This window comes from Rhinolophus ferrumequinum, chromosome 9, assembly GCF_004115265.2.
Source record: "Rhinolophus ferrumequinum isolate MPI-CBG mRhiFer1 chromosome 9, mRhiFer1_v1.p, whole genome shotgun sequence".
NCBI lineage: Eukaryota > Metazoa > Chordata > Mammalia > Chiroptera > Rhinolophidae > Rhinolophus > Rhinolophus ferrumequinum.
The window spans coordinates 13,687,029-13,706,241 of NC_046292.1; the positions used below are offsets into that span (position 1 = coordinate 13,687,029).

Genomic DNA, 19,213 nt, shown 5'->3' on the forward strand with positions numbered 1-19,213 from the left:
CCCATGTGAATTCCATTCCACTGCCGTACCCATTTATAAAATGTCTCTTCAATTACTCTAAGTATCATGGGATCATCACACATCCCTTAGAGAGCATTTAATACATTTTCCCTACCATCTTCCAGGTAAGGAAACTGAGTCCCCGAGACGCTGTGTTTTTCCCAACATCACAGTGATAGAGAGGGAGCCTCAGCCTTCCATATCTTTGTGCATTGCTCATCTTTCTTAATTGCTGACAGGGAATTATACATACTCTTCCACTGAGAAGAATGCTCTTTTCTGATTATGTCATTTCTGCTACATGGCTTAATGAAAAGAGCAATGCCTGGGTTTCAGGATCAATTCTGCCACTGACTTGCTATGTGGCTTTGGACAAGTTGATTCTCAACTCTGGACTTCCTTTATATTTTCTGTAAAATGAAAATCGAAGACTAATTCAGGGAAGACAAATGTATGTCCCATGTTCCTCTGTTCCCCTCTCCCAAGCCCAGGCAGACATCAATAATTGACCATGACAATTTTTTTTCAGACTGAGCCTAGAATTCAGTCTCGATATCCTTCTCATCTCAGTGTTCCAGGCAGTTATTACCCATTAAATGGAGTTGGTTTATGGGCAGAAATCCATTTCCTGATCTAAAGACCTTTCCAACTTTGACATTCCAGAATTCTCTGATGATAACTTCCTCCAGCACTCCCCTCAGCCCCTTTCTCCATGAGTCTCTCTTGCTCGCTTTTCCGGTTCAGCTCACTGACCTCAAGATCATTCTTTCACGAATGGCTTTGTATTGGCACAATCCATTCTCCAACACCTGCCCTTTTAGAAAAGTGCACAGAATTGCTCGGGCTGTACCCCTTTCCCCACTGACAAAGAGGTCATTGGGCGTTGCTTGGGTCAGTAATTGTGGCCCATGAGGTTGAAGTTTTAGGGGAAACGAGGCTTAGGGAGGTAGGAGAGAAGAGAAATCCAAACAGCCATGCCGAAGGGGAAAGTTCAGCCAATTTAATTTCCTGCAGCTGGCCTCATTCTTTAGCTGCCACTTGCTGCCAAAAACATGGCTTTGAAAATTCTAATAGGTGTTGAGCAGAGACAATCTGTATGGATCAGCAGAGTCTCCTGCTTGCAGGAATATATGTGAATGGCTAATGAAAAAATAAGCAGATATTGGCTTCTCTCATAGAGAAACAAAAGGTATTGACATGAGCAGCAAAGAGAGATGGGGAGAGAATGTCAAGGGTAATGTTTCATGTTAATATTTACAGAGGGAAGTAGGAGAGGGGCTGCAGGTCTATGCGGCTTGGAAGGCCGTGTGGTGTGAAAGTTGCCAGGATCCACTTGCAGCTGTTTACTTTTAGATTCTGGAGTGTTCCAGTTTGTTTCCCTAAAGCCATGCTGAGGTCCCTGGGGTGCCATCTATGAGCTATGAAGATGAGGGAGAGTCCCACATTCCTGAGTTTTATGCCAAGGCAGAACCAATATGGATAAAGATCTCAGAGCTAGGTTTTGAAAGCCTCTGTCCTATTCTTAGGTTTTATGATCCAGCACAATTCCTTAACCTTCTGAGCCTTAGTTTCCTGATCTGTAAAATAGAGGTATTAATATTAATATGGATCTCATTGGGTGGCTAGCAATACCCATATACTGAATGTTCACTATGTGCCAGGCTGAGGCTCAGAGGAGTCACATAACTAGCCCAAGGTCAAGTTAGTAATGGCAAAGGTGAGATTTAAACCCAGATACATTTGACATCAAAGTGAATCTTCCTAACCGCTGTCATAGCAACTAAATGAGATCATTAATATAAAGTGCTTAGCACTGTGTTTGGCACATAGTCATTCCGTGACATTCCTCATTGCATTGTATCCTCCCCTTCCTCACCGTCATCATTTTCCCTCTTGTCATCTCCTCCACTGTCCCCCTGTCATTATATTTTTTGGTATACCATTATCAAAGTTTCCTGGCATTGCATAGTTCAATAGATCAAGACTCTTCAATGTTCACAGACTTTGGAGGCAAAATAACCTGTGTTTGAGTCCTGGCTCCATTACTCACTATCTGAATGCTCACCAACAGTTCACTTCACCTCTCTGTGCCTCAATTTTCTCTTCTATAAAATGGGAATACGATTGTGCCTGCTTCAAGGGTTATTGTGAAGATTATGTAAGGTAATGCATGTAAAGTACTCCCTGGGCATTCAACAAATATGAGCTAGGGCGAGTCTGCTGCAAAAGGCCCTGGATGTGAGCCAGAAGCCTGTTCCATCACCGGTGTGACCTGGACCAAGCCACGTGCCTCCCTTAGACATCAGTTTTGTTTTGGCAGAAGGGAATGGGTGCTCCCGGCTCTCCCTATCTCTCAGGGTCCGCAGGAGGTGACATGGAACTGGCAAGCCATAATCGAATGGCTTGGAGAAGTCAGGCTTGCTACACGGATGAGAAATTTTACGATGATGGCTTTGGTCCAGCCTCAGAGTTCAGCGTCAGCAGATTTCTCGGTCTGGGGGAGAAGGCAATGCTGGGTGCAGACAGCAGTGAAAGGCCTGTTTGTAAGCAGCTTCTGCACTGGGATAATAGTCCCGACAGTGGCAGAAGCAGTACCTCCTTCTCAAATCCGGAAAATCCTTTTCTTGCCTGCCAGGACGCCATGGTAGTGGCTCTTAAGAGTCTCATGCCAGCCTGCCTCTTCAATGTCATTGGGTTTGGATCCACATTTAAGACCCTCTTCCCTTCCAGTCAGACCTACAGTGAGGTAAGGAAGGGCAAGGCTGGGACCGGGAGGGCATGGGTGGTGAGGAACAGATGAAAAGAAGGAAAAGGTAGGAGGAGGAAACCCTGATGCCTGCCTCAGAAGCTGCCCACCCATGTAGGACCAAGACGATGCCTGGGAGCAGAGAACTAAAGAGAGGCTAATTCTGTTTAGGCAGTTTTTCAGCCTCTGACATCCTCTTCTTTAAAATAAAGGATATGTTGGGCAGAGTATGGATGTACACAGAGATGGGTGTAGAGGGGGAGGTAGAAAGAGGATATGTATCCCAGGCCTACCACTCGGTGAAGCCTCTGTCTCACGAAGATGACAGATTTATGCAAGGCTGAGCTAAAGAAGTGAACAGTAAGGGGTAACGGAGTGAACAGGTGGGTCGTGGGCTAAAAATGGGACTCACAGGCTCGAGCTACAATTTGAACCAAGAAGACTGTGGCGCCAGCAGCGTGTTTGAAATTGGAGCACTTAGGGGGCCACTTGTCAATTAAAAATAGTTTATGGGGTTTTTTAAACACAAAAATAGTATATGTTGCTTTATCCCATAATTTTAAAATCTCGATCATCAAAACGAAAATACTTTAAATCTCCCATGATCATCAGTCAGGAAAAAAAAAAAGAAGAAACACTGTCAAGAGCTTAGTATAAATCCCTCCAGACCTTGTGTGATACATTTGCACACATTTTCAATAAAGATAGGATTAGCTCTTCCATACTGTTCCGTAACCTACTTTTCTAACACAACAGCCTATCGTGAGCATATTTCCATGCCAGGAAGTATTAATCCACAACATAATTTTAATGCCTAGCATTTCACTACACTTATTTAACTACACCCCTACAGTCAGGCATTTAAGTTATTTGCATTTCCTTCTGTTTGGTCATCTTTGTAGCAAAGACTTCACATACACCCTTAAGGATTCCCCTGGGATAAATTCCTAGTCTTGCTGGGTCAAAGGTACATATACATTTGAAGACTTTTGATATATGCTCTTACTCCAGGCATGGATGTCAGAAGAGCATCTTCCTGAGTCAGGGACAGGAGGACATCTGATATCCAGGGAGAATCTGTCCTTGTTACAGTGATATCCATCTCGTGCTAGCAATCCTGGGCCAGTAGGGTCTCACAGTGTTGGTCCAGGATTGAAGCCCCGATTGGGGAAATGATTTCCTCAAAACATTGTGGGGATTTAGTGCCACAGTCAGGCCAGGACTCAAGTCTTAGGATTTTCAGTCTGGTGTTTCCACCACATCGCTTGCCTCCCTTGTCAGAAAAGGAAAACCTCATTTGTGCTGAGTAGTTAGGGGCTTGATATGCCACCTTTGCCAGGGGTGTTTATATTTTTAAAGAGGAACCCAGAAAGGACAAGGAGAAGTTAATACACCACCAATGGCAGCATTTCTGGCATCGGTGGGAGTGTTACCGGGCAGAACCACACCAAAGAAGCAAGGACCTATTCTTCCCATGCATTGGGCAGAGATGAAATTGCAAACAGGACTCCAGTGAGGTTGAGCTATTATCTAGGGAAACAAAAGGACTCTTCTCCCAGGGGGCTCAGAGTCTCTACACCACATGGTGACCCTGGGAACTATCTACCCTGCCCGTGTCCCTGTCCAACAGGAGAGCTTGGCCATGGCCTGTGATAACATTCAGAGAATGCGGGCTGACATGGGTGGCACCAACATCCTGTCGCCGCTCAAGTGGATCATGCGACAGCCAGTGCACCAAGGCCACCCGCGGCTTCTCTTCCTGATCACAGACGGGGCAGTCAGCAACACCGGCAAGGTGCTGGAGCTGGTGCGAAACCATGCCTTCTCCACCAGGTTGGCACAGGATGAAGGTCTAGGGCTTGGGTATCCTAGGCTGCCCTGAGCTGGGGATGCCAGAACCGGGCCAGTGTGGAAAATGCCAGAAGCGGGGAACTCTATAGTATTTTGCTTCCAGGGTGGTGTGGCTTACTTCAAAGTTGGCCTTTTCCCCACAAAAGCTCCCGTCTGTATACAACTCCCAAAGAACAGCCTAGATGGGGGAGGTCCTTCCTGCTGCTTGGACTCTGCGCTGGGGAGGGAGTGACCATTGATGGCGCACTGCCTTGTCCCTGTCTCTGCCTGAAGCGAGGGCCAGCTGTGAGATAGCTCTGCTGGATTATGCCCTGTCCCTTTCCCCTTCCGGGGACAAAGATGGCAGAGCGGACGGGAAGTAACCGCCTCTCTCCTCCCCGCCCCCCAGGTGCTACAGCTTTGGAATTGGACCCAACGTCTGCCATAGGCTGGTGAAAGGCCTGGCAACCGTGTCCAAGGGCAGTGCCGAGTTCCTGGCGGAGGGGGAGCGGCTGCAACCCAAGGTAGGCGGGAGGGCCCCAGTCTCTTCCTGGCGCTGGAACCTCAGAGACCCAGACTGCTCATATGCAGCTCAGTGGTGGAGCTGGGATTTCACCCCAAATCTGAGCTCTCCAACTAGGCCACACAGCACCCGGTGAGAATGAGAGAGGTATTGGCCTCAGAGCAAGTAACTCTTAGAGCTAGTACAGGACACTAGATCCCCTGCTCTCCAGACCCTGGATCCCCTGCTGTATTCATTGGCTGGGCAGGATTGGGCTCCTGGAGGAGTCACTGCTTCTATGGATATGGAGTCGTGTTTGGAGTTATTTCTGCCCACGGTCCTGTTGGTGACAAATGGTGGCTCAGAAGGATCTAAAGGGCTCAGAAATCAAGGAGGTCTTTCATAGTCTTCTCTCAATTTCCTGTACAATTGGGACACATAATCCAACCCTAGAAAATCCCTGTGTCAGTCCAGGAACCAGACAGAGAGCTGAAGTAAAGAGTGCAAGAAGTTTATTGGAGGATAACAACTGTGAAAGAGAAAAGAGGAGGAAACAGGAAGGAAAACTCTCAGGCCATGATGCAGATGCAACACCTGCGAAAGGAAAGGAAGGAAGCAGCATTGAGCAAGGAGAGCCTCAGACTGGGACGCAGGTCTGCCAAGGTCTCAGCTGACTCAATGGGGGGCTCTGAAGCAAAGATTGCCCATTGAGTGGTCTCCGTTGGACTGAAATGCCAGGCGCTATATTCCCTGCCATGCTCCATTGTTGCCTTGAGGTCTTCCTGGAAGAGGCACATTCTTGACTCCAAAGCGGGGGCATTACATCTGGAAACTGTCACTCAACTGCATTCCTTGCAGTCAAGGGACACAGTCTCTCTTGAAGAGAGATTTGAGCGTGTACCTCTATGGCTGCCATAATCCCCAAATCATTTTTCTCTCGCCTTGCAGTATATGTGAGGAAACCAGCCCACAGGATGCTAAACTACTGCTGTTATTTAGTGAACACCTATCAAGTGGCAGTTACTTCGAATCCAGTATCTCAGACCGTCCTCCCAACTACAGTGAGAGCTGAGAATTACTAACTCACTTTAATAGATGGGGGAAACAAGGCCCAGGATGGCAAACTGACTTGCCCAAGATCACCCTCGAGTCCATGTTTTGACACAAACTTTCTGTGTGCTCGGGGCTAGTCACAACCCTACTTGGAGTCTTGGGTTTTGTCATTTATAAAATGCTAAGCTTAGAAAAGATGACAGCAAAAATCTGCTCCAACTATGGCTTTCTAGGAGTCTAATAAGTGGCATGTTCACTGCTGGGCAAGCCACGCCACGGCCTGTGGTCACTTCTCCCCTGCTCACGTCCCCTCAGGCTCATACCCACGCGGCCTCCGTGCTTCTCATCTGTCCACACCTGCTCACACATCTGTCCACACCACTGCTCACATATCTGTCCACACCCCTGCTCACACATCTGTCCACACCCCTGCTCAGACATCTGTCCACTCCCATGCTCACACATCTGTCCACACCCCTGCTCACATATCTGTCCACACCCCTGCTCACACATCTGTCCACACCCCTGCTCACATATCTGTCCACACCCCTGCTCACACATCTGTCCACACCCCTGCTCACACATCTGTCCACACCCGTGCTCACATATCTGTCCACATCCGTGCTCACACATCTGTCCACTCCCATGCTCACACATCTGTCCACACCCCTGCTCACATATCTGTCCACACCCCTGCTCACACATCTGTCCACACCCCTGCTCACATATCTGTCCACACCCCTGCTCACACATCTGTCCACACCCCTGCTCACATATCTGTCCACACCCGTGCTCACATATCTGTCCACATCCGTGCTCACACATCTGTCCACTCCCATGCTCACACATCTGTCCACACCCCTGCTCACACATCTGTCCACACCCCTGCTCACACATCTGTCCACACCCGTGCTCACACATCTGTCCACACCCATTCCCACACATCTGTCCACACCCCTGCTCACATATCTGTCCACACCTGTGCTCAGACATCTGTCCACTCCCATGCTCACACATCTGTCCACACCCGTGCTCACACATCTGTCCACACCCATGCCCACACATCTGTCCACAACCGTGCTCACACATCTGTCCACACCCGTGCTCACACATCTGTCCACATCCATGCTCACACATCTGTCCACACCCCTGCTCACATATCTGTCCACACCTGTGCTCAGACATCTGTCCACTCCCATGCTCACACATCTGTCCACACCTGTGCTCACACATCTGTCCACACCCCTGCTCACACATCTGTCCACATCCGTGCTCACACATCTGTCCACACCGCTGCTCACACATCTGTCCACACCCGTGCTCACACATCTGTCCACATCCATGCTCACACATCTGTCCACACCCCTGTTCACACATCTGTCCACACCCGTGCTCAGGCATCTGTCCACACCCGTGCTCACACATCTGTCCACACCCCTGCTCAGGCATCTGTCCACACCCCTGTTCACACATCTGTCCACACCCGTGCTCAGGCATCTGTCCACACCCGTGCTCACACATCTGTCCACACCCCTGCTCACACATCTGTCCACACCCCTGTTCACACATCTGTCCACACCCGTGCTCAGGCATCTGTCCACACCCGTGCTCACACATCTGTCCACACCCCTGCTCACACATCCGTCCACACCCCTGTTCACACATCTGTCCACACCCGTGCTCAGGCATCTGTCCACACCCGTGCTCACACATCTGTCCACACCCCTGCTCAGGCATCTGTCCACACCCCTGTTCACACATCTGTCCACACCCGTGCTCAGGCATCTGTACACACCCGTGCTCACACATCTGTCCACACCCCTGCTCAGGCATCTGTCCACACCCCTGTTCACACATCTGTCCACACCCGTGCTCAGGCATCTGTCCACACCCGTGCTCACACATCTGTCCACACCCCTGCTCAGGCATCTGTCCACACCCCTGTTCACACATCTGTCCACACCCGTGCTCACACATCTGTCCACACCCATGCCCACACATCTGTCCACACCCCTGCTCAGGCATCTGTCCACACCCCTGCTCACATATCTGTCCACACCCGTGCTCACACATCTGTCCACACCCATGCCCACACATCTGTCCACAACCGTGCTCACACATCTGTCCACACCCGTGCTCACACATCTGTCCACATCCATGCTCACACATCTGTCCACACCCCTGCTCACATATCTGTCCACACCCATGCTCACACATCTGTCCACACCCCTGCTCAGGCATCTGTCCACACCCCTGTTCACACATCTGTCCACACCCATGCCCACACATCTGTCCACACCCCTGCTCAGGCATCTGTCCACACCCGTGCTCACACATCTGTCCACACCCCTGCTCACACATCTGTCCACACCCCTGCTCACATATCTGTCCACACCTGTGCTCAGACATCTGTCCACTCCCATGCTCACACATCTGTCCACACCCGTGCTCACACATCTGTCCACACCCATGCCCACACATCTGTCCACACCCGTGCTCACACATCTGTCCACACCCGTGCTCACACATCTGTCCACATCCATGCTCACACATCTGTCCACACCCCTGCTCACATATCTGTCCACACCTGTGCTCAGACATCTGTCCACTCCCATGCTCACACATCTGTCCACACCTGTGCTCACACATCTGTCCACACCCCTGCTCACACATCTGTCCACATCCGTGCTCACACATCTGTCCACACCGCTGCTCACACATCTGTCCACACCCGTGCTCACACATCTGTCCACATCCATGCTCACACATCTGTCCACACCCCTGTTCACACATCTGTCCACACCCGTGCTCAGGCATCTGTCCACACCCGTGCTCACACATCTGTCCACACCCCTGCTCAGGCATCTGTCCACACCCCTGTTCACACATCTGTCCACACCCGTGCTCAGGCATCTGTCCACACCCGTGCTCACACATCTGTCCACACCCCTGCTCAGGCATCTGTCCACACCCCTGTTCACACATCTGTCCACACCCATGCTCACACATCTGTCCACACCCCTGCTCAGGCATCTGTCCACACCCCTGTTCACACATCTGTCCACATCCGTGCTCACACATCTGTCCACTCCCATGCTCACACATCTGTCCACACCCCTGCTCACACATCTGTCCACACCCCTGCTCACACATCTGTCCACACCCGTGCTCACACATCTGTCCACACCCATGCCCACACATCTGTCCACACCCCTGCTCACATATCTGTCCACACCTGTGCTCAGACATCTGTCCACTCCCATGCTCACACATCTGTCCACACCTGTGCTCACACATCTGTCCACACCCCTGCTCACACATCTGTCCACATCCGTGCTCACACATCTGTCCACACCGCTGCTCACACATCTGTCCACACCCGTGCTCACACATCTGTCCACATCCATGCTCACACATCTGTCCACACCCCTGTTCACACATCTGTCCACACCCGTGCTCAGGCATCTGTCCACACCCGTGCTCACACATCTGTCCACACCCCTGCTCAGGCATCTGTCCACACCCCTGTTCACACATCTGTCCACACCCGTGCTCAGGCATCTGTCCACACCCGTGCTCACACATCTGTCCACACCCCTGCTCAGGCATCTGTCCACACCCCTGTTCACACATCTGTCCACACCCGTGCTCACACATCTGTCCACACCCATGCCCACACATCTGTCCACACCCCTGCTCAGGCATCTGTCCACACCCCTGCTCACACATCTGTCCACACCCGTGCTCACACATCTGTCCACACCCATGCCCACACATCTGTCCACACCCCTGCTCAGGCATCTGTCCACACCCCTGTTCACACATCTGTCCACACCCGTGCTCACACATCTGTCCACACCCATGCCCACACATCTGTCCACACCCCTGCTCAGGCATCTGTCCACACCCCTGCTCACATATCTGTCCACACCCATGCCCACACATCTGTCCACACCCCTGCTCAGGCATCTGTCCACACCCCTGTTCACACATCTGTCCACACCCGTGCTCACACATCTGTCCACACCCATGCCCACACATCTGTCCACACCCCTGCTCAGGCATCTGTCCACACCCCTGCTCACATATCTGTCCACACCCGTGCTCACACATCTGTCCACACCCATGCCCACACATCTGTCCACAACCGTGCTCACACATCTGTCCACACCCCTGCTCACATATCTGTCCACACCCATGCTCACACATCTGTCCACACCCCTGCTCAGGCATCTGTCCACACCCCTGTTCACACATCTGTCCACACCCATGCCCACACATCTGTCCACACCCCTGCTCAGGCATCTGTCCACACCCGTGCTCACACATCTGTCCACACCCCTGCTCACACATCTGTCCACACCCGTGCTCACACATCTGTCCACACCCACGCTCACACATCTCACCAACCTGTGTTCTAACCCTGCCCAACAGATGGTCAAATCCCTGAAGAAGGCCATGGCCCCAGTCCTGAGTGATGTGACCGTGGAGTGGGTCTTCCCTGAGACCACTGAAGTCCTCATCTCGCCTGTCAGCACCAGCACCCTCTTCCCCGGAGAACGGCTGGTGGGGTATGGCATTGTGTGTGATGTCTCCTTATACATCTCCAATTCCAGATCCGTAAGTACCTTAGAAATTCCAAGGGGTCATTGGGGGTACGGAAGTCTTCCCACAGAGCCATCCTAGCAGGAAAGACTGTTCCTGACCTCTAGGAACTAATTGTATTTATACTTGTGGGGTATAGTTGCCAGGCCACGGGTGTTCGGTCATGATGACACTGCTTGGATAAATGCCACCATCTCAATACGTGGTCCTCAAGATGCCCTGCCATGGAAGAACTTGGGCAACATGTTTAAAATGCAGAGCCCTGGCTCCAACCTAGGTCTACTGAATAAAAAGGCCCTGGAAACTTCACGTCACATAATCTCCCCAAAATGATTTCGATGATGATTCAGCTCAGAACAACTACAGGAAGGTTTCTTTCCCTGAACACTCTAGTCAGCTCCTAGCTCCTCAAATGTGTTTATGTTTTATTTATTTACACAGATAATTATCTTCTATGTGGTGCCAGAAGTGGGATAAGGTGAGGAACTTCTCAAAGGGAGGTGAAATTTATGCTAAAATGTGTGAGATTGCCTGAGGAGCTATTTCCTCACCCATCTTCCCTCTTTAGTGAGTCTCTGCACTCACCTTTGAAGGATAGATCATCATGTTTTGTTTTTCAGCAATCCCTAGAGGGATTGGGCAGATATAAAATGAATGGACTTGTAAAAAATAAATAAATAAAAAGGGCAAATGCCATGAGGGATAGCAGTTATCAGAGTTCACAGAGAGGCAATAAGGAGTGGTGAGGGATGTGGCAAACTGGATAGCACACACCCTGTCGAAATCTGGGCAGCCCCTACTCAGCGCTAACAAACGGTTGCTATGCAGGAAGGTGGGACCAGTGTTCAATGTGTTTCCAATATTTCAAGAGAAGTTAGAACTTTACGTGAGATTTCCAGATTTTAGAATGTTATGAAATCTCATAAGAACCATGGTTAGTAATGATTAATGTGTTATGGAGACTGGAGTGTTCAACTACAGACAGAAAATGCTAAACAAAATGCTGGTCTAGCCTTTGCACAGTCTAGGCCCTTCTTGAAGGTCTGGGAGGCAGAAGATCATCAACAACCCTACCACTAGAAAGGACCATCAATTCATTCTCCTTTCCTTACTCATGACACTGGCAAAGTTTTCTCCCGCTACAAATAGGGCTATTGGGTGAAGGGGATCCTCAGACATTGTTGATGTAAACATGACTTGCCCTCCAGGAAAGCAATCTAGAAATAACTAATGCAATCAGAAATACGTAACTTTTCAGCCCAGAAATCCCTTCTAAGGCCCTAAGAAATAGAAACAAAAGTGATCTAATTAGGTTGTGTCCAACGATTTAATGCAGCCTTTTTTTTTATGATGACAAAAATATATCACTTACAAAGTAAATGCTTACCAGTAAGGGGTGGTAGAATATTGTGCAGTCAAATGTTTAGAAGAATAGTTGACATGCAGAATTTCCAAAATGTTTTAAGTGCAAAATTCATGATACTGATAAATATAAGTAATATGGTCCAGTTTTTGTAAAACAAAACATATATGTTTATATTATGGGGAATGGAATGGAAGGAACAGATAGCTCGTTCTGTTAATTTTGGTTACCTATTTGGAGACGCCAGCGGCATTTAGAATTACATTTTTAGGCGATCCAAGATGGTGAAATAGATAAACACAGTGCCTGCATCCTTCCATGAACACATTAAAATTACAACTAAATTATAGAACAATCAACCTGGAGAACCGTCTGAAGTCTAGCCAAACAGAAATACTATAACTGAAAATATAAAAAAGTCGTGTCAAGACTGGTAGGAGGGGCAGAGATATGGAATGAGCCGCAAACCTCCTGTGGTGGTTGAGAATCAGGAGAGCTATCTCAGCCACGGAAGTTTCCCGGAGAGGAGCCAAGGACCCCAACCCCCCACACCAGGCTCCCCAGCTTGGAGTACCAGTGTCTGGAAGTGGAGCCCCCACAACGTCTGGCTTTGGAAAACAGTGGGCATTCCAACCGATCAGGTGGGACTGAAAGCTGTAGGAAACTCAGATGTCCTCTCAAACTGCCCGCAAACAGACTCACTTGCTCGCAGGCACTCACCTTGGGCTCCAGCGGAGGGATGGTGACTCAGGGGGCCTCGGAAACATACGGGTGGCAGACTGAGGTGTGTGGCTTCAGGGGGCGGACTGGAGGACAGTCAACATTTTCCTGCTGAGGAGTCCTCCTCCCTCCCGTGCAGCTGGCAGGCGGGCGCCATCTTTCCTATGTTGAGCCCGCCCCCACAGGCCAAATCTGAATCTGATTGGCCTGGTGAGCTCTGCTGTTCTGTGCTGCTGAGTCAGCTGGGACCCCACCCAACTTGTGCAACGCTAGAGGCACTCTCTCTGTGAGCACCCAGCCCCTCTCACATTGCACTCTTTCTTAGAAAACTATCAGAATCCAACAAGCCCCAGGTGGGTGACGACTGGCCTAGGTGTGCTCTGAGACTTTTGCTGAGTCACTCCACACTCAGCACTGGCATCAAACCAGAGTCTACATTAACCAGGTGACCACAACTCTTCCCACTCCAGTGACTCCCTGAGACTCTGCCTCACCAACTCACCACCATACAAGGCTTTATTGGTGGTTGAAACTTAAGAGAGCCGGCAGGTAACAGCAGGCCTCCAGGTGTCCTGGCTTTTTGCAGAGTTAACTCAGGCCTAGTACTGATGGCAGCCATCCTCGGTTCACAGAGTGGCCTCTCCCATGCACCTCCAGGTTCAGTACAGGCAGAAAACAAACATGGATCGCTTTTTAGCTCCTACCAGGTAGCCTCTGACCAGTCACAGGCAGTGGCTGACCTGGGCGTGCATCAGAGCCCCTCCTAAGAGGCCCCAAAACTAACATATTGGAGGTTGGCTTAACCATAGCAAAGCACCGCACAATTAGCACAAGTGACACACACAAAGTGTGGTCTCAACAGGCACCAGAGCTCACTGGTACAAATCCCACTCAGTCGGGTAAGCCTACAACACAGCAGTTCATAAGCTGTGGACATGGCCAAATCCCACAGCCCTTCAGCTGACTGTCAATCCCACCCACTAATGTGCCAATAGCAATCAAGGATCAAATATAATAGGAGGACACACACAATCCACACAAGAGACATTCCTGGAGCACCTGGCTCAGGCCACCAGAGAGACTATGCCACTGGATCCCACAGGACACCAACTACATAAGGCCACCCAGCCAAGACTAGGAGACATAGCAGATTTACCTAATACATAAAAACAAACACAGAGAGGCAGCCAACATGAGGAAACAAAGAAATGTGTCCCAAATAAAAGAACAGGAGAAAACTCCAGAAAAAAAGAACTAAACAAAATGGAGGCAAGCAACCTACCAGAGAGAGTTCAAAACAATGGTTATAAGAATACTCAGGGAACTTAGTGAGCACTTCAACAAAGAGATTGCAAGCATAAAAAGGACATAGGAACCATAAAAAAGAACCAGTCAGAAGTGAAGAATACAATAACTAAAATGAAGAATGCACTAGAAGAAATCACAAGCAGACTACATGAAGCAGAGGACTGAATCAGTGATTTGGAAGACAAGGTAGCAGAAAACAACCAATCAGAACAGCAAAAAGAAAAAAGAATCTCCCAAAATGACGATAATTTAAGAAACCTCTGGGACAACATCAAGTGTAACAACATTCACATCATAAGGGGTACCAGAAGGAGAAGAGAGAAAGCAAGAGCTTGAGAACCTACTTGAAGAAATAATGACAGAAAACTTTCCTAACCTGGCAAAGAAAATAGACATACAAGTCCAGGAAGTGCAGAGAGTCTCAAACAAGATGAACCCAAACAGATCCACACCTAGACACGTTATAATTAAAATGGCAAAGGATTAAAGACAAAGATAGAATCCTAAAAGCAGCAAGAGCAAGGCAACTAGTAACTTATTAAGGGAGCTCCTGTAAGACTGTCAGCTGATTTCTCAAAAGAAACTGCAGGCCAGAAGGGATTGGCACAAAATATTCAACGTGATAAAAAGCAAGAACCTACAACCAAGACTACTCTACCCAGCAAGGCTACCATTTAAAATCAAAGGACAGATAAAGAGCTTCCCAGAAAAGAAAAAGCTAGAGGAGTTCATTACCACCAAACCAGTATTACAAGGAAGGTTAGAGGGACTTATTTAAGATGGAAATAAAGTCAAAATTATGAATAATAAAATGGCAAATGCTACGTATCTATCAACAATTACTTTCAATGTAAATGGATTAAATGCTCCAATCAAAAGACATAGGAGGGCTGAATGGATAAGAAAATAAAACCCTTTCATATGCTGCCTACAAGAGACTCAGTTCAGATTGAAAGACACACACAGACAGAAAGTAAAGGGATGGAAAAAGATATTTCATGAAAATGGAAATTAAAAAAAAAAACTGGGTTATCAATATTTATACCAGACAAAGTAGACTTTAAAACAAAGGCTTTAAGAAGAGACAAAGAAGGACCCAGTAATCCCACTTCAGGGTATTTATCTGAAAAAAACCAAAACACTGCTTCGAGAGGACGTGTACATTCATATGTTCATTGCAGCATTGTTTACAATGGCCAAGATGTGGAGGTCGCCTGGGTATCCATCAATAGAAGAATGGATAAAGAGTAGGTGGCACATATAAACAATGGAATATTGGTCAACCATAGAAGGGGATGGGTTCTTGCCATCTGCAGCAGCATGGATGAGCCTGGAGGGTATTGTGCTATGTGGAATATATCAGACAGAGAAAGAGAGATGCAATATGACTTTGCTTATATGTGGAATCTAAGAACAAAATTAACAAACAAAACAGAAACACATAAATACAGAAAACATTTTGATGGTTGCCAGATGGGAGGGGGTTAGGGATGTGGGTGAAAAAAGGAAAGGGATTAAGAAGTACAAACTGGTTGTTACAAAGTAGTTATGAGGATTTAGGATATAGCATAAGGGATATAGTCAATAATATTGTAATAACTATGTATGGGGTCAGATGGATACTAGATATGATGGGGTGATAGATGGGAGGGGGTTGGGAGGCAGGACGAAAAAGGTGAAGGGATTAAAAAGTACAAATTGGTAGTTACAAAATAGTCATGCAGATGTAAAGTAAAGCACAGGGAATATAGTCAATAATATAGTAATAACTATGTATAGTGCTAAATGGATACTAGACTAGTCAGGGGGATCACTCCTTAAATTATATAAATGTCTAACCCTATGCAGTGCACATTAAATTAATATAAAATAATATTGAATGTCAACTGTAATTGATAAATTTAAAAGGGGGGAAAGGGGAAGAGGAATAAGAGATCCAAATATTCAGGTATAAAACAAATGAGTCATGGGGATGTGATGTACAGCGTGGGGAATATAATCAATAATATTGTGATAGCGTGGTACGGTGTCAGATGGTTGCTGGATTTATCATGGTGATCACTTCTTTAGGTATATAAATGTTGAATAACTATGGTGTACCCCTGACACTAATATAATATTGTATGCTAGCTATGTTTTTAATAAAAATCTTTTTTGAAAAAATAAGCATATAAAATATAAGAGTTCGGGAAAGTAATTTAGAAAAAATGTAAAGAGAACAGCTGAAAGAAACAACAAATTGCCTTAAAGGGATGTTGCCATACTGTAATATTTAACTTTTGACCTATTCTAAATGTAGGATAGCCTCCCTAAATTTGGGGACAGCGTTTCCCAAATATTTTCTAAAATTTCCATTTAAAGATCTTGAATATTTAAATATTAAGGATTTTCTATATTCATTTCATATAACTGAAATATGTAAACAAATTAGTAGATATTAAGACATATAAATTCTATTACATTAAATAGAAATTACAGTCCAAAAAAAGAATTACTTTTTTTTAATTTAATGAAGAAGATAATTAAAAATATAAACAATATAAGTGATATGAAGTTATTTCCAGTCACCATTTCTTAAACAGAAGTCTGCCTAAATTCCCTAACCAAGCAAAAAACTTCCCTATTATTCCAGTTCTTCAAAGATGGAATGTCCACCACTTCCTCTCATACTGCTTGCTGCTCTGTGGATGTCCTTTCTGAAATCTAGCCTCACTGCCACCTCTCTTTTCTCTCCCTCCAGGACAAGGACAGACGATATAGCATGCTGCATTCTCAGGAGTCCGGAAGCTCTGTCTTCTACCATTCACAGGATGAGGGGCCTGGCCCAGACAGTGGAGATTGTGCCAAGAGCTTGGGGACACCCTTCAACTCAAGGCAGGACAAAGATGCCCAGCCATCCAAGGGAAGCTCCACTACCAATCCTGGTAAGTCTGCTGCTCTTTGAACTTCACTCACTTCTCCAGAGGCCATGACTGCTACATTTTACTGAGTACTTACTATGTGCTAAGCACTTTATACAAACAATCTGATTGAATAGTTAGCAGCTGCAGAGTGGATACTGTTATACCTATTTTACAGATGAGTAAACTGAGACAGGGAATTTAAGTAACTTGGCTAAGCTCATGGAACTTGAAAAAGATAGAGTACAGATAGAGTCTAGACCTGTCTGCCTCCAAAGCTGCTTCACTGTGTTAGTTTCCATTCAGACAGTATGTACTGATCACCTACCAAGGTTAAGCACTGAGCACAGTGTGGGAAGCAGAGATGACTCAAACATGACACCCATTCTTCAGAAGCTCTCCATCTACTGAGAGAGATACAATTTGACCTTCACTCTGATAGAAAGTAGAGTGATAGGGGCCACTCTAAGGTGGCAGAAACTGCCCAAGCAAAGATATGGAGCTGTGATACCTAGAAAACAAGTAGACAATTGGTTACTCATCTAGTATGTTTGCAGGACATAGCACCTTGAAAAAGGAGCAGAAAGGAGAGTAGCTGGGTAGATAGATTAGGGCCAGGTTGGGCAGGGCTTTGAATGCCAGGTAAGGTGAGGCATATTTCAGTAGGCAAACAGTGGAAAACTCAAGAAGCTTCCACGCAGGAAAGGGGTATGCACGCCTCTCTCTCTTTCCCTCCTGTTCTCTTCCTCCACCCTAATGGCCCCCCGTCACCACCCCTTTCCAGGTCTGGACCACTCCCAAAGACGGCGGGCATATAGCACCAACCAGATCACCAACCACAAGCCCTACCCAAGGTCCACCACAGCCAGCGACCCCACGATGGCTGCTAGGAGATACCCACTGCGGAAAGCCAAGCTGCAGGACCTCACGAACCAGACCAGCTTGGATGCCCCACGGTGGCAGATTGATTTGCAGGTACCTGAGCAGGGCAGGTTGGAGTTGGGGGAGACCGTGGGCAGGGGTGAGCTGTGTCTGCTGCTTCGACCACAAGGATGGAGCCTGTCCACAACTTACACTGAGAAGTGAGTCACTTCTTTCTTTTTCTGGACCTTCGTCTGCCTGATCCCCAGTGACGTCTTCCTAATAATGACACCCATTGGTCAATAACATCACCTATTCTCTACACACAGCATTTCCCAGTTGGTGAGAAGCATCCCCATGCACTCTCTCATTTGATTTTATAGCACCCCTGGGAAAGGAGGGAGTGTGGGGGTTGGCCACCCCCACTCGTACAGATGTGGAAATTGAGGACCAGAGAGGTAAAGTGACATATCCAGGGTCACACAGCTAGTCAGGGGATTGCAACCCAGGACCCTCTGCCTGCAAAGCTCTTGCTTTTTCGCTCCATCACACTGTACCTTCTGCAAATCCACCAAAGGTGAACATTCATCCAGGGCCGAGATCGTCTTCGAGTTAGGGGCACAGCAGTATCAGTCACCCACTGTCCAGTTGGACCCGAGTTTCTCAGCACTACTGACATGATAATTTTTTGTTGTGGGACCATCCTGTGTATTGTGGAATGCTTGACAACATCCCTGGCCTCTGTCAACCAAATGCCAGTAACGTCACCACCCCCAATCATGACAACTAAAAATGTCTGCCAAATGTCCCCTGGGGCGGGGGACAAAATGACCAGGTTGAGAAACACTGTCCTAAACCAAATTGGTGTTTGGTATTATCTGCATGCCTTATCCTATTTTCTTAAGAATGGGCTTTATGTAGCTTTGTCATGAGTCTGTGGTCCAAATAAAAGCAACCTTTCAGTCCTCCAACCCATCCACCACCTCCACCCTCTCTGTCTCCACAACACATACGCCTCTGCTCCCCAAGGGCAGAGACACTGCCACCTTGTCCCTGAGGCCCTTCTCGGTCCTCAGCCTGGGATCAACCTGATGCAGGTGGAAGACCTTGGAATCAGGCAGATTCTGCTCCTCAAACATGTTACTTACCCTCTCCAAGCCCCAATTTCTTCATCTATGAAATGGGGAGAATAGCTTTTGCAGATGACTGAGCTAACAGCCGTCAACAATAAATATCTACTTATTGGGAGCCAACTGTAAGTGGAGGACTCTTGCAGGCATCAGCTGATAGAGGTCGAGTACCTGGTGCAGCACCTGGCACCCAGG

General features: G+C 47.7%; 1 protein-coding gene across 1 annotated transcript in view; it reads left to right on the forward strand.

Moving 5' to 3' along the window:
• The window catches only part of VWA5B1 (von Willebrand factor A domain containing 5B1), a 67,031-nt gene that overhangs the window by 30,288 nt on the left and 17,530 nt on the right, over positions 1-19,213 (forward strand). Inside the window, exons 9-14 of the mRNA XM_033113228.1 lie at positions 2,636-2,746; positions 4,377-4,579; positions 4,986-5,100; positions 10,566-10,751; positions 16,868-17,051; positions 17,812-18,002. Of these exons, the coding sequence (XP_032969119.1) occupies positions 2,636-2,746; positions 4,377-4,579; positions 4,986-5,100; positions 10,566-10,751; positions 16,868-17,051; positions 17,812-18,002 (990 nt within the window). The remainder of the gene's footprint in view (positions 1-2,635; positions 2,747-4,376; positions 4,580-4,985; positions 5,101-10,565; positions 10,752-16,867; positions 17,052-17,811; positions 18,003-19,213) is intronic.